This window comes from Dromaius novaehollandiae, chromosome 4, assembly GCF_036370855.1.
Source record: "Dromaius novaehollandiae isolate bDroNov1 chromosome 4, bDroNov1.hap1, whole genome shotgun sequence".
Classification (NCBI taxonomy): Eukaryota; Metazoa; Chordata; class Aves; order Casuariiformes; family Dromaiidae; genus Dromaius; species Dromaius novaehollandiae.
In genome coordinates this window covers 18,327,484-18,343,769 of record NC_088101.1, presented here as the reverse complement: position 1 = coordinate 18,343,769, position 16,286 = coordinate 18,327,484, and the positions used below count along the sequence as shown (strand labels likewise).

At 48.5% G+C, this 16,286-nt stretch overlaps 1 protein-coding gene across 1 annotated transcript; it reads left to right on the top strand.

Moving 5' to 3' along the window:
- The first annotated feature begins 355 nt into the window (after positions 1-355).
- On the top strand, positions 356-14,147 carry C4H4orf54 (chromosome 4 C4orf54 homolog). The gene is made up of 5 exons (XM_064511564.1): positions 356-4,831; positions 7,403-7,519; positions 9,567-9,617; positions 12,060-12,185; positions 13,519-14,147. The coding sequence occupies exon 1, from the start codon at positions 356-358 to the stop codon at positions 4,820-4,822; it is 4,467 nt and encodes a 1,488-aa protein (XP_064367634.1). The 3' UTR covers positions 4,823-4,831; positions 7,403-7,519; positions 9,567-9,617; positions 12,060-12,185; positions 13,519-14,147.
- Positions 14,148-16,286: the final 2,139 nt, after the last annotated feature.

Here is a 16,286-nt window from a genome sequence, read left to right as displayed (position 1 = left end):
CCCTGAAAGTCCCCGAAATGCGACCGGCTCAACTGCCTCGGCGACCCGCGACCAAGCGGCCCCCGCTGCCCGCAGGTGGCTGCGATGCGGGAGGGGGAGCCGCGCCCGGCCCGGCCCCTCCGCCCCCCGGCGGCGATGCTGCCCCGGGCCGGGAGCCGGCGGGCTGACAGCCGCCCCACGGCGGCGCTCGGCCCCCAGGCGGGGCCGGGCCGGGCCGAGGAGGGGAGCGGAGGGGTGGGCGGCCCGCCGCCCCCGCAGCACGGCCCGGCCCGGCCCGGCCCGGCCCCGCCGGCACGTGCCCGCCCGCCCCGCCGCCCGCCCCCTCGGGCCACTGCCGCGCCCCGACGCGCCCAGCATGGACGCGCCCGGCGAGCCGCCTTCGGTCCCCAGCGCCGGCCCCGGGGGCGCGGCGGCGGCGGCGGCGGAGCGGGGCCCGAGCCCGCAGGCGGCCGCCGAGGAGGAAGAGGAGGCGGCGGCGGCGGCTTGCGCGGAGGTTTACGATTTGCGCCGCCAGCCCCCCGAGCTGGCTGCGGCCGGGAGCGCCGGGCAAGCGGCCGGTGTGGCAGCGGAGAGCGGAGCCCGCGGGACCGGGGATGTCGCTGCGCCGCCGGGCAGGGCTGCGAGCCCAGCATCCTCGGACTGCAAAGGCCGGCGGCGGGATCGCCCTGCTTCCCCGGGCGCGGCGGCGGCGGCGGGATGCGGCGCTGGCCGCGGCTCGGGGGAGGCGGCGGGGGGCTGCCCGGAGTCGTCGTCCTCCTCGTGCCCTTCGCCGGTGAACAAGGCAGGCGGCTTTCCCGCGATGGGCGAGCCGGTGTCGGCGGAGGGCAAAACCTCCTCTTCGTCCTTCGGGTACGAAAGCGACGAGGACGAGGAGGCGGCGTGCAAGGCGCGCTGCCCCGGGAGCCCCCGCGCCCGCGGCGGCGGCAGCCGCGACGAGGCGCACTATATCAGCACGCACGAGATCCAGCTCAGCGAGGTGGAGCACGACATGGACTTCGACGTGGGGCTGGCGGCCCGCTGGGACTTTGAGGACAACAACGTGATCTACTCCTTCGTGGACTACGCCTCCTTCGGGAGCGACGAGACGCTGGGGGACACGCAGACGGAGGAGGACAATAGCTGCTACCTGAGCACGACCACCAGCGACCCCAATAATCGGACGGACAGCATCGACAACACCAGCAGCACGGAGATCGTCAGCATTAATTCTGAAAACGATACCCCCGGCACGGACAAATGCGCCAGCTCGGAAGAAAGTCAGTCCAAGCACCCCGGCGACACGAGTGAGAATCCCGCAGGCCAGATTCTCCTATCAATCAAACCGACTTCCAGGGCTATAAATGAGTCTAGCAACGTGCACGAAAAGCAAAACATTATTTATGCTGCCAAGCATGAAGGCGACATGAGCCTCCGTGTCTCCGCAGCTCCTGAACGCAATTCAAGTTTAAAACAAGACGCGATCCATGACCATGCAAAAAAATTTATTGCGGTCCCCGCGCGTCTGCAAACCAGGTGTGGAGCCATAAGGGCCAAGGAAGTGGGGGAATACTCGAGCGGCGCCTCCAGCGCCGTCAGCGAGCTCGACGATGCCGACAAAGAAGTGCGGAACCTGACTGCGCGGGCTTTCCGCAGCCTGGCGTACCCCTACTTCGACACGCTCAACTTCAGCTCCAGAGCCTCCTCCGCCTCCCTGTCGGACAATGCCCTGGGGATCAACCGCTGGTCCACCTACTTGGACCTCAAATGCAGCAGCCTGGGGCCGAAAGCCGAGCAGAGCCTGCTCCGCGGCCCCGGCCCCGGCCCCGGCGGCGGGCAGCTCTGCGTGCGCTCCAACAAGTCGCAGACGAAAGCCCTCGAGTTCGTGGTCAGCAAGCTCGACGGCGAGATCACGCACGTCGAGGCGCCGCCGGCGGCGGCGGAGCGGCGGCGGGCGGGCTCCCGGGTGGTGACCCTGCTGGGCACGCTCAGCGTGGGCGGCGAGGCGAGCGGCGCCGCCGAGGCCGGCCGGCGCCCGGAGGCGGCGGAGGGGGCCAGCAAGAAGTCCAAGTTCGCCTCCAGCCTCCTCAAAAACGTCATCTCCAAGAAGATGCAGCTGGAGCACGAGTTCAAGATGGAGCGCGGCGAGATCACGGACACCTCGTACACGGGTCTGTCGGGCGCCCTGGGCGGCGGCCGCGAGCCCGAGCCCGGCGGCGGCGGCCGCGAGAGGCCGCGGGAGGGCGGCGTGCAGCGGCAGAGCTCCCGGCACTCGGAGGGCAGCTCGGACTACACCGTGGTGACGGCCGAGGAGGCGGGGGAGCCGGGCGGCAGCAGGTCGCCGGCCTCCAAGGCGTCGACGCCGCGCGAAGGGGGCCACAGCCTGGACAGAGCCGCGCCGGCTGCGGAGGAGGCGTGCGAGGTGAAGCGGAGCGCCTCGGAGGCCATCAAGGCCACCTTCCTGCGCAGCCAGAACAGCGCCTTCAGGTCCTGGAAGGAGAGGGAGGCGGAGAGGAAGGAGGAGAGGGCGCCCGTGGGGAAGCTGAAGCTCTCCTCGCGGCACGACTGGAGGGCCGACCTGGGCGAGCTCTCGGCCGGCAAGTCCACCAGGATGTCGCGGCTCTTCGTGCCCACCATGCAGCACACCGCCAAGGAGAAGGAGCCCGGCAAGCAGGCGACCAAGTGCTCCACGGCCGCCTCGCCCTGCGCCGTGAAGCCCAAAGCCCCCGAGATCAAGATCAGCCTGGGCAGCGTGCAGCAGCCCGCCGAGCCGCCGTTCAGCATCGCCCAGCTGCTCACGCCGCACATCGCCTGCGCCGCCCCCGCCGCCCTCCCGCGGGCGCCGGACGAGGCCCGCGGCCCGCAGCAGAGGCCGCTCAAGGGCGACGGCGCCGACAAGGTGCCGCAGTTCCTGGTGCGCGACGTGCGGGACGGCAAGCACAAAGCGCAGGGGCCCATCCACCAGGTGAGGGACGTGAGGAAGCTCATCAAGAGCTCCTACAGCTGCGACTCGGGGGATAACAGCAGCGACAAGGGCAGCGTCGCCTCCGACCAGGGCGGCTCCGAGCAGAAGCCGCGGCAGCTGGTGATCGCGGGCATCCCCCGGTCGCTGTCCCCGGTGGTCATCACCTGCCAGGCCGTCGGCAGCGGCGGCGCCAGGGCCGCCGAGCCCGGCGCCAAAGCCGCGGCGGGCAGGGCGCTCGCCTGCCCGCCCGAAGGCACCATCCTGGTGCACCGCACCTCCGGGCGGCTGCCCGTGGCCACCATCGCCCCCAACAAGAGCGACCCGCGCCAGCCGGCCGTGCTGAAGATCGTCTCCAAGTCCGCCGCGCCCTGGCGGCACCAGCCGCCCCCGCCGCCGCCGCCGCCGCCCGCCGAGAAGGGCAAAGCGGCGGCGGGCGGCGGCGAGGAGGACCCGCGGGACGAGGGCAAAGCGGCGCCGGTGCAAAACGCGCTGGAGAAGCTGACGGCGGCGGTGCGCAGCATGGAGGAGCTGTACAGCTTCAACAAGCGCGAGTGGAAGCGCAAGAGCGACCCGCTGCCCATCACCGACAGCCACGTCCTCTCGCTCATCGCCAGCGAGGAGCGCGGCGCCGCCCCGCGGCCGCCCGCCGCCGCCAAGCCGCAGGAGCCGGCGGCCAAGGGCCCCGCGGCGCCGGGCGCCGAGCGCCTGCCGCGCCGCGCCTCCCACCCGGCCGCCGCCGACAAGGTGTCGGCCAAGGCGGCCGCCTTCGAGAGCCTGGCCCGGCAGCGGCAGCGCGGCCCGCCGCCGCCCCGCGCCGAGCCGCCCGCCGCCGGCCCCCGCGGCCCCGCGCCCAGGGCGGCGGGCGGCGGCGCCCCCGCGCCGGGCAAGGCGGCGGCCGACGGCGGCCTCCAGGGCCAGGCGGCGCCGCGGCCGCTCAAGCTGCCGGCGGGCGGCGGCGAGGCGGAGAAGGGCCCGGACTACCTGGCCATGCCGCTGAAGGCGGCCGCGGAGCCGCCCCCGCCACCGGCCGCCGCCGGCGGCGTCCGCCCCAGCCAGGTGTCGGCGGCGGCGGCGGCGGCCGCGCTCTGCAGCCTGCAGCCCTTCGGCGCCGCCAAGCGCCCGGGCGGCGCCGCCAGCCCCGGCCCGCCGCCGCCCGCCCTGCCCGCCGCCGAGTGGCGGGGCGCCGAGGAGCCTCCCGCCCCAGCCGCCGCCGCCCCCCAGCCCGCCGAGGTGCCGCCGGCCGCCGTCTACCCCCAGCCGCTGCCCTTGGCGGCGCTGCCCGGCGCGCCGCCGCCGCTGCTCTGCTTCTCGCCCTCGGTGGCCGCGCCGGGGGCGGCGGCGGCGGCGGCGGAGCCCTTCCCGCAGACGCAGCGCAAGGTGCTGCTGGACGTGAGCACGGGGCAGTACTACGTGGTGGACACGCCGGTGCAGCAGCCCCTCAAGCGGCGCCTCTTCGACCCCGAGACCGGGCAGTACGTGGAGGTGCCGGTGCCGCAGCCGCCCGCCGTGGGCCCCGTGCCGCTGCCCCTCTCGCCTCTGGCCCTCAACGCCGGCGCCTACGGCGCCACGTACATGCTGTACCCGGGCTTCCTGCCCACGGCCGCCGTGCTGCCGGCCGGCGCCCTGCCGCGCCCGCTCTCCCACCCGGGCAGCGAGGCCAGCGCCGCGGCCGAGGCCGGCAGCCCCGGGGCGCCGGCGGAGGCGGCCTTCGCCGAGAGCCCCTACTACGTGGCCACGGGCAAGGGGCCGCCGCCGGCGCGGCGCGGGGCGCCCGAGGCGAAGCCGCTCGTCAGCATCAGCTCGGCGGCCGCGGGGCCGCGCCTCGTCGCGCCGCCCTCCTTCGACGGCACCACCATGCGCTTCGTGGTGGAGCACCGCTGAGAGCCGCCGGTGAGTGGGCGCCGCGGGGTTAACCTTGTCGCTGGAGTGTTGGCGGACTGTCTAGATAAAACTGCAAAAGTATTTGATCCTGTCCTTTGGCCTATAGACCGAATTCAGACCACCAGTGCAAGGAATCAGTAAGCTGTTAGATTTCAGGTTAGACACCAGGTATTTCTGAAAAGGGGTAACATACAGTACCTGTATTTCTGTATTAGCTTATATTTCTTATATTAGCTTATAGCTTATCATCAGACTGTGGGTCTTCATATTTTTACAAAATATGGTATACCCAAGACTGGAACCACATCTGTAGCCCTGCTGTATCTGTTTTTTCTTTCCCATTGCACCTTTCTGTCATTGTACCTCTTCAATGTTTTCCTTTGTCTACCTTTCATATCTCTATGTAGAAACATTTATCTTCCTTGCTCTTATTTTCTGCTTTTTTGGTTTCTCTTTATTTCCTTATGTCTTTTGTCCTTCTCTTTGTAGTTGTTTGCTTGCTTGTGTGTTTGGGATGCTTGTTCCCCCCTATGAAAAACAGCAGTGTAATCAACAGCTTTGCATCTCGTGCAAGTTTCCGGGGAAACAGTAGAAGACTGTATATTTCAACTGATTTCGCATCAGCTAAGGTTTTTGAATGCTGAAATGCTGTGCAGATCCTAAAATGGATTAAAGGAACTGCCAGATTTCATCGCCTAACCATGGATTTTGAACAGCATGAATAAATACTGTTTTTTTTTAGAATGCTATTCTTTTTATTCTCCAGAATATGCTGAATGAGTGCTCTTGAGCTTTTTTCCTCACTCTGTTTCTTTTCATACTGCACATCATCTCTCCCTCTCTTCTTTATTCTGTTTTTTTCCTTCTCATTCACATCTTCATTCACAAATTGTGTCACTGTGTCAAGGACTGATCCTTCTTGGTCACTATCACCTTTTGGAAACCAATGTGATGTAACTCACTTTAATCTTTGTCATGGATGTGATGCTCTTGGTGTTGTTAGCACCTGATCCTCCAGATACCTGCTGCTGTTCCAGTCCTTGTTTCTGTGGCGAATTTTTTTTTCTGTATAATCAGTGGGGTCAAATAGATCCCGTAGATTGGGACTCTGGTAAAATCCAAGAGGAAATATGCCTCTTCTGAACAATTCTTTAGTTCTTGATATACAGCAAGCATTACAGAATACATATTTGTTTCTGAGAAACAAGCTATGATATGTCTTCCCCTTCTTCCTCTTCTGAAGAAAAATGGTTTGTGAGTGTTTGGCAGCATAGTTCTTACCTGGATTTTCCTGCTGTCCTCTTTCCTTAGTAAGAAAAAAAAGTAATGCTAACTTTCAGTTTTAGCATACTTGCCATGTCTGTCTGGATCCAAATGTAGACAGCGCTGACCTGTAGTGGTCTGCCTGCATGGAGTTCATTCCCGGAATGAATGACTGAAAATGTATTTTTAACCTGTGTATCTGTTTTCACTTTGTACTCTTGGGAGCATATATCTTTAGATATATGAATGAGAAAGTAACATAGCAAGACTATACCAAATTGTACTACAAATGTTAAAAGGGTACTATTTTTCCTTGCTCTGTTTAACATGTGCCTAAACTGAAGAAACGTTAGAGTTACAAGAATACACGTGACATTTACCTTCGTAGGGAGAGTAGCCTAAACCAAATAGGAGTATTTCTGTCATCACAGTATACAAATATACTTATTAATTTCAAGTGTTTCTACCTGCCTCCTACCAGGCAACATATGTCTGCCTTTAAAAATTATTTGCATACAGACAGGATATAGGCATGCTTTTTTAAAGTATGTATCATCCTGGATATTGATATCTTTAAACTCTAGCTTTCTTTAATTGTGACCTGTTCAGTAGACTGTATAATGTACATTATTAAGCCAAGAAGTAAACGTACACTGACATATACTGCATGTAGGATTTACAGACGCTGAAGCCTTCACTGCCAATTTAGTAAAGTGGGGGTCCAGTTTTAGTGGGGGACATGGGAATATTCCAAGTATTAAAATGGCTCAAGTATCCGGTCTAGTGAATCGGTCCAAGAATGAAATTAAGCATGAGCTTGAGTTTAAATCCATGGCTACTTGGGAAATGTTTAAGTAGTGCTTAACTTGGATACCAGGAAAAGTGAAGCATGAGATTAATTGCTCTTCTTGGGAGAGATGCTTACCCGAGGAATCACTGAGCCTCAGGTTTTACAGGGGGTGACTGTAAATCCTCGACTGATCATGTTCTCATGTTGCTACCTACGTGCATGGCAGTCTCAGGGACCACCAGTCTGTGGGGGTTGGTAGGGTCGTAAGGGAGGGCACATTTTATACCTCAAGCAACTACAAATAATTCTTCTGGAAGAAAAAGGCTACCTCCCACTTACTCAGTTAAAAAAGTTGGGAAGTTCTTGTTTGATTTTGGCAGTATTTTAGGAAATTAATAGCAAGAATACTGAGATAATGAAGGAGATATTGCACACTGCTCTGGAGTAGTAGCAGTTGCTTAAATATTTTCTGTCAGTACTCTCAGAATTTGCTTCTTATTAATGATAGATGTTTGTTTTTTTCACAGGATGAAGGCAGACGAATCACCCTCCTTTAATCTGGAATACACTTGGTAACTCTAAATAATCATCCTAAAAACTGCTTCTACAGTTTTCTCATTTTTTGCTTCATACAAAGCAAGTGTGTAAGTTTCTTGTTTTCTCCTAAATCCCTATTTTTGGAGTATGCATAAATTTAATTATGCAAACCACACTAAATTACTTCATTACTTTCTGCAAAGTTGTTTTTATATTGAAATCAAACTGCAGATTTTGCATGCTGCCTCTGTGCTTGTGGCTAGCAGTAGTAATACCACTGCAGCTGTTTGCAAAACTGTGTAAATGTAGCAGTGTTCAGGTCTGGATCAAAATACAGTTTCTTACAGGTCCTTGGAATTTGGTATGGTTATCTAAGGCAGCCATACAACTCTTTCAAAAAAAAAATAAGGCCCTCAACTTTCTCCTATTGAAGTAAATGAGGGTCTTCCCATAGATTTCAGGCACAGGGAGATCAGATTTCTATTTTGTATTCTGTAGCTATGCACTTTGAATTGCAAACATAGAGATCTGTAGTGTTTAGATTATTGTTTCTTTTTTGGCATGATTCAAAACTGATTGTGTAAATATCAGGAAACATGTTTGATTGTTTTCATTTTTCGTTTACTCCTTTGTACTGTGTTGGACATCACAAGTTGCCTTAATTATGACAGCGTTGAAATAGTCGAAAGCCAGAAATCGAATGTAATATTTTTAGACCCCAGTTCTAAAGGAGAGGACAGCATTTATTTTTCTTTAAGACTGCAGTCTTTTCTTCCTTAAATTTCAGCATTGTTGAAAACATACTCCCAGTGATTCCCATTCAAGAGGAAATTTGTTATGTTACAGTTGCAGCAATATGTAGTCATTTTCTTTTAGCCATTTTTTGACCGGCTTGTCTGAGGTCTACGTCCATGCTATCTCCATTTGCTAAGGGAAATACTTCCATTTTGAATAAGAAAATACAAGATTACTCAAAATGCAATGATATTTGTCCATATGTCCAACTCTGCTTAAACAGATGATTTTGTTGCCAGCAATTAGTTTGTTTCAGTAAAAGAGAATTATTACCACGATGGTGAAACTAAACTATGTTAGTGTGTTCCTTGCCCAAAATTTTCATTCAGTTCAGTAAAGCACTTTGCGAAGCTGATAAATGTCAGATCAAGCCTAAATTATTTATTGTAAAGCTTTCTTGAGTTAACAGGATGAAAATTCAAAAAACAAATACAAAAAAGAAAAGTAAGTACTTAAGAGTTTGCCCATGGGCAAGATTTTCTTGCACCTGTTCTCAAGGTTTTGCCTCTCCTGGTAGTTGCACACTTATATAATTTTAAGTGTTGTTTAGACTTGATGTATTTTATTATAAGCATTACAGTCCCTGCGTTACTTAGACTTGATGTGTTTTATTGCAAGCATTGCAGTTGTTTCACACGTAGATTTTCCATCCGATGTTAAGTGTTTTTTCATCATATGAGAGATTCAGCTTACTGCTGTAGATTTTACTTATGAAAGCCCCCTGTTGACAGCAATGGGAAATATCTTTGAGTGCGAGCTGGCCGTTAGTTTTGGAAGCAGAGTTTAGAAGTTACTGTGTAACTCTGTCCAGTAAATTTATTTTTTGTGTGATTTTTCTGTCCTGCTGTAATACTTTAGCTCCTTTTTAGTAGACAGCAATTTGAGAAGTTTATGGTTGTCCGTCTCCTTCAGCTGGAAAAGATCGGGAGGGCTATGCCTGTTAAAACCTCCTGAGGAGCTGGCCACCTGCTCATTTCTCTTGTCTAAATTACAGGAACAGTGTGTTTTCAGATCGCGTTAAATTGGCCAGTTTTGCAAAAGAGCCAAAAATCTAAGCATAAAGCAGGCCTTTCCCAGATACTTCTGTAACAAGGGGGAAAATCATGTTAAAGTAATTGGAACCAAAATTTCTACTGTAACAATATGAAGGTTTATGTCAACTAATTTTAAGTATGTTTTCTCACACAGTCTAAGGAGAAAAATAACCTATTGCTAAAGAAGTTTCAGAGGGTTCTATTCTTAAAGAAAACCACAGGTTTTCATGTACTTGAGTTACATATAAGATGAAGAAAAATCAGCTACAACTGTCTTTAAATGTATGTATGAGATTTTATTTCAATGGAATTTATTTGTTTACAGGCACAAATTGAAATTGCCTTCAGGATGAAATGCACTGCAAGTATACAGATAGTGAGTGATTTAGCATGTATCTTCTCATTTATCTTCATCATTGTGGAAATCAAATGAAAAAATAATATGCTAACCCTAAGGAACTTGAAGTGCCCGTTTAGAACATATAGTGTGTAAACAGAATCCTTGTGCTCTTCAGTGATACTGTCTGCAGTTATAAGCTTTGATTTTCTACTAGGATTCTGACTAAATGCCTCTTAAAGAAAATGAATGCTTCTTCTCTGTTTTCATGACCGGTAAGCCTCTATATGCTAAGAACAGAGTATCAGTGTTAAACAAAACAGTACTTAGAACTGCAGGACAGTGCAGGTACCGGAGTAGATTTTCCATAGTGACATAAATGTGTATGGTACATACATTATAATACTAGCATCTGTGTTTAAAAATATTAGTGCTGTATCTTTTCCAATATCGGTGCTCGGAGCTAAGTTTCACGTTGCAGTTTACAAGATATAGGTTTGCACACACAGACTCAGGGTTTACAGTTTCACCCGGTGTACTTGAAAGGGAAAAATGTATAGAAAACAGATGTCCTGTATTGCAACATATATTTGTTGAAGGAAAATTTTGTCGTTTTTTTAACTGCCTGCAGAGATGAAGGCAATGACATGAGGCAATACCAACAGCTATTTATTTTCTCAGGGGGGATTTCTTCATCAGAACGTGTCAATTCTAATGTCAAATAATGTTTGCTTAATTTTGTCTATTATTAAACAGACTACATGTTTGCATAAAAGGGTCAGTTTTGCAAGGTGCTGAGCTTTGCAGACCTTCAGGCATACCTATAACTTCAAATATCTGAGCAAATTCCTGTTGACTTCAGTGGAACCATGGATTAATTTTTTATCCACTGATCGAGTGCTTTGCTGAACTTGGTCAGGAGCATTCAGCGCCTTGCAGAATCGAGTCCCAGGGTCTCAACATTACGCGTATGAAAACAGAGCTCTAGGCTTGAGTCTAACAGGACACAGGCAGCAGATGTTGCCACGAAGGGTTGCTAGGCAAATTCAGTAATATGGTGCTCCTCCGTGTATACCCAGTGGTGAATTTCTCAAGCTGATGGGGTGATGTGTAACCACATATCTTGGACTGGAATCAAGCCCTCTGTCAGGGTTCACAAGCTGCTAGTATTATATGTTTCACGGTGCAGTCATAGTACGTTACAGTTGAAATTCACCCTGTGCATAAAGCAGGGCAGATCCTGTATGCCACTCAGGTTCCACCTCAGCCCTGTGGTCATGAGTCAAAGTCTACAGTAGCTGGTCACTGACTTCAGCAGATTTTACATCAGGATCTATTTTAAAACATCAGTGGGACTGGGGTGATGTATGAGTCTTGTTCTGGGCTTTTGCAGAAGGGTCGGTTTCGTTTGGTTAAAATTAATCCTGTATTTAACTCACTTGGTGAATGATTTAAAATGTATTTATGGGTTGTGTGTTTTTTCCTGTCTGCATTCAGAGATGCCTTTACTATCTTGTGTTGATGGCCAAAGTGTCATTCCTCATTCTTATAAATCACCGTTAACTTGTGGCTACCTGAGAACACATACAGTACTTTAAAAATGCGTGTGTCAAAGGTGATCCTTTCTTCCCCTCCTTTTTGTGTTTTTCCTTTTTTCTTTTTTTCTTTTTCTTTTCCTTTTGTAAGGTGTGGGGGGGTTATCAGCGTAAAGATGTTTAAAAGTGCAAATGTGAAGTACGGATAATGATTGTTAGGAGAATGCGGGTGGTATGTTTGATGAGAGAGCAATGGGTTATATGGCAAAGGGTAAAATGCTGTGAAAGCATTGTGTGGATAGTGGGTTGTTGCCTGTGGAAAGAAAGAAGAGAGACGACTGGAGAAAAAAAATGACTCTTTGAGCTGCTTTCAACATAGACGACATTGTGGCAAGTTCCTAGCTGAAGTCTGAAGTTGATCCCGTTACAGAATGCCGTGAGCTTGGAATTTAAGGGCAGCAGAATTGCACTAACAGTGTGTTGCACATCAAGAACACTTAGTTAGATGAGGATCATGTGAAAACAGACCGTTTGAAACTGTTGAATACCAAAGTTTGTAACTGAATGAGTAAGCATTTGTATTATGTTTTTTTTGAATGTTATGACAAATAAAATGTATTTTTCAGTAAAAGACACACTGCAAATGAGCATGTGGTTTCCTGCGTGATCATATTTTTGTGAAGTTATGTTTGCTCTTACGCAGAATGAGTAATAACAGTGGCATAATTTGGTTGAACATGTAAATAGTAATAGAAGAAAAGATTTCACTGCATAGCAAACTCCAAAATCCACATTTAAAATCTCCCTGAGTCTGTCACAGTGTTATAATTCTGTTCTGACCTGATCTCACTCTGTTTCTTCTGTAACTCCAGGACAAAGCAAAGTTGAGGGCATTGCTCCATTTGACTCTTCTTTTTTCTTTTCTCCTTGATATTTTTTTTTCCAGATTGAAATTAAATTAAATAGAACTCTTCGGCTTTAATGGACTAATTTTGACTGGCATATGGTTTTGGATATCAGAGGAACTGTGTCTTTGTCTGCTGTAATCTCTCTGGATAGAGCAACTGGTGAAGTGAATAATTTTTTTCTGGTCATTCTCTTCATTATTTTCATTATCTTAATATTCCGATACGACCAAAAATTGGATCACTTTCCGGGAGGATTGCAGAATTGCTTGAATTATTGCTAGGAAAAGTCTTTTGCTGCTTTAATGTGTTCATTTATCTCAGTGGAAGTTGAATAGCTTTCTGATGTTAAGTCAAGTCCAAGTGTTAAAAAAATCACAAATCAAACACCAAAAATCACAAAATGGACTTGAAAATTATAAGATCAGTTTTTCCATTTAAGAATGTCCTCTCTTCCCAATTTTTAGTATTCAGAAGTAAATTTTAATGGTGTACCTTTTAACCACATGCCCTAGAAACTTGAAGGAAAATGGATTTTCACCACATTATTTACCTGCAAGGAATAAAATTTGAAGTAAAACATCTACCACAGATTTGCAGTGGCATTCCAAGACATGGCAACACTGCCTTCCTACCCTGCTGAAAGCACAAGTTTAATGGTGAAACAGTAATTTGGTGTTTGAAATATTCTCTCATTGCATTCTTTGAAGTTTGTATCTTAGCATTGCATTTAGAATAGATGTTGTCAATGACTTAACTGCCAACATATGGTTAGTGATTTTTATGCCAAGATATAAATGGATTAATGGCAAAGTCTCAAAGGACTCTTAACAGATAAACAGGAGTGGATGTTGATAGAAACAATTGAGAAGAGGGAGAAAAGAGCTGAGGAGGGCAGAGCTACAGGCTCCTCTCAGCAGGAGCATGCTGGAAAAGCAGAGGATATCAAAGAATGACCAAAAGAAGATCAGAGAAATAAAGTAATTGTGGTTTTTCAGAACAGAGAGAAGCCCTGACCCCAGAGGAAAGTCTGAAATTGCAAATGTAGCCACGGTTATCAACAGGGAAATTTGGTAACTGCTCTGTTGCTTTTCTCTAAGAAAAGTTACTGGAGCCTGGAGACTAATTTCAGTGGAACCATCTAATGAGCTCTCCATATCACTCTGTTAGGCTCTTGCAGTACATAAATTCTTTAAACTGAAACCTTTTCTTGAGAGAGGTCAAAAGTAGACTTGCATCGAGAAGTGAACTCTAACCTTTTCCTAAGGAGCGCAGTCTTCTAGCCAACAGCAGTGCGCTTTGCACTACAAGACTCCTTGGAAACAAAAATGGAAGAGCTTCTGACAATACCTTATATTAACTTGAAGAGTCAAGTGAAATATTTCAGAGATTTTAAAGGATTAATAGGATTAGGCTCTCTGTATAGTCTTTAAAACATCCTGGTGAGAATGATGAGACCAAAATGTAGAAATACAGCTTTTTTTTTTTTCTTTTTTTCAGGAGGACTGGGAAGAATGCAGAATTAGTAGATAATTCCCTGATGTCAGTAGTAAGCAAGCTATCCAGGATAAAACCAGACAATATGGTATGTTTTGGTGGAAGAACCTGTTTTATAATTGCTATCATCTGGTGCTGCCACTACTGAGAACAATTTGCTTCATAAACCTCACCTATAGCTACCTAGTTTATTCAGCTGTTTTATTTTTGAGGTTCCTGTCATCTAATTACCAAGCTAGAACCTGACGCTGCAAAATAAGGCATGTCGGGTGCAGTTTGTAACTACCCCGCTTTCCATCGACCTCACCTGGACTAGGCACACGTTTCTAGTTGAAAATGTACTTTAAAACCTTGCTCAATTGGGATTTCTACGTATTTTACTATTTTTTAACAAATCGTGCTGTATTCTAAGGCACATGGACATTGTAACATTCATTAGGTACGTTTGTAGCTCCTAAAAGGTAACCATGTTTAAGCACTTCAGTTCCTTCTGCACTGTAAGCTCTCTGGAGCCACTCTGAATTCTTTGTCAGATGCTCTCAATAGATTAGAGTTGACTTTATAGGTAACATGTATTCGTTGTAAATCTGGGGTAAGTATTTTACAAGTTGTATGTGTGTTAATCCAGTATCTTTCACCAATGATGAAGTCATTTTAATAAAAATAAAGTACTTAAAATTATGATCCTGTTCGGATTAACAAATGAAAAAGAAGACTGCTGTCAGCCTAACTGAGGCTGAGCTCACACTGATTTACACCCATGCAAGTCTGGTTTGTATCCATTATTGGTGGGAAAAATTTATGCCTTTTATCAGCAGTTGTTTATTGTCACGTGTCCTGCATTGATGGGTTAATTCTTAATACTTACAAAGGACTTAAGTACAAATCTAAATAGCATTATATGATCTTTCTCCATTTAACATGTTGCTATTAACATGAATACAGTGTTACCAGAAGATTTTAGATCAACAGGTTTTAAGGTTAGTCCATAAGAAGGCCAAGAGATCCCTTTAAAAGACTTTAAGATGGCCAAAAAAGCCCTTTGAAAATAGGACATCTGATTTCAAATTTAAAGTGCCTTTGTGGGCCTATTAAAATTAAAAGCAAGTCAAGAATGGCATTGTGAATAAGTTACAGTTCCTGAACTGTTTGAGCAAATATGCTCAGGTGTTTGTATCTACAAAGGAATATACTTTTCCTCCTTAAAATGAAAGGTGCTTTATTTAAAGCTGTGACTTGTACAACGGCCAGAAGTGGAGAATCCGCACAAGGGAGAGATGTTAAAGATCCACCTAGAGTGGGGGAAAGGCTTCAGCTGGAGCAGACATTGGTTTGAGTTTCAACTGGAGCAGCAGAAAATTCCACCACAAGCCAAAAAAGCAAAGGATGTCAGGCTTCATTCTTTTCATTGCTCACAGGGCTTCCTTTTCCAACATTTCCCATAGCCTTTAAATTTATTATTTCATAGAAGACAGGACTGGAGTCTCTCGCTTGGAAGAGAGCTGCCTTCCAAACTCAGTGATTCTTTGTATTCTGCTGTGTCCTGTGCGCAAGAATATGCCTAGGGGTGGAGCGAGAATCTAAATCCTAGCATTTGAGTAGCTTTTGAAGAGCACATGGAACACGCTCTTTAGAAATTAGTATTCTTTGAAAGTTTAAAGGGAAGGTTTTCAAATCTCTTTTTCAAATGGGTTGGTTTTTTTGGACTTAGCTGAATTTTTATTACAATGTTTCTGTGGCTTTTGATTAGTAAGGATTAAGCATTTTTTTTCTCTAAACTTTGTGTCTGAAATATTTAATTGCTACTATTGCTGATTATTTTAAAATATACATAGTATACAGTATTGAAATGCCTGTTATCTATTTGTCATTAACCCCAAACAATTTGATAAACATTCATAGTGTTTGCTTTGGTTGTAACCCTAAGTGTGTTTTTACTTCAAATGCAGGATCAAGCAATGTATTAATTTCACCTTATTTTTAGCAGATTGTCCGTTTTGTTGTTTCTGTAGCTATGGAGTCCATGTAAGTAAGCCATTACCTTCTATTACCCAGCTGTTGAGCTAAAACCCTACTGGAATTCCCATTATGTCCAGCTGTTAGGGTCAGATAACTTCAGAAGCAAGTGTATTGCTATGATACCATGAGGTATCCATGAGGACATTTATCACTTCTGAGGGAGTAACTTTCACCTCAGAGGCTCTCTCTGATTTAATTTCAAGGGATGCTGTCAAAGTTGTGCAAGGCTAAAAATTGCCCTTAAGGCCTGTTGCCCCATTCTGGACGACCTGTTTTCAATAATACAGATGGGTAGATGATACTCCTCAACAAGCTGTGCCAGCGCTTGATGAGTAATTAAAAAATAAAACACACAGATCAGTATCTCCGGGAGACTGACTTATTTGTATTAAACAAACCTGTGCATGTTCACATGAAAGAAAAGCACACATGGTGTCGTTGTCCAAATACTTGGCAATAAGCAGATTATCTTTCGTAATCAGAAAATGTTTTCTGCTACCCTTTTTAAAAAGTGAGCGCTGATGTTACATTATTTTTATGTGCCAAAGGGCCCCATTTTACAAGCGTGCGTTGGGAAGATTCTTAGTAGTCAGGTTTGCTAAATTAGGGAGGGGGGGCAGCCTTGCAGTTAGAATTGTGATGGGAAACAAATAATACGGATAGGAATCAGAGCCCTGGCACAAGCTTCCTACATATTTATTCTGGTTTTGGGTTGTGAAGCCATTATGGGTAAGCCTGGCAGACTGTCCATG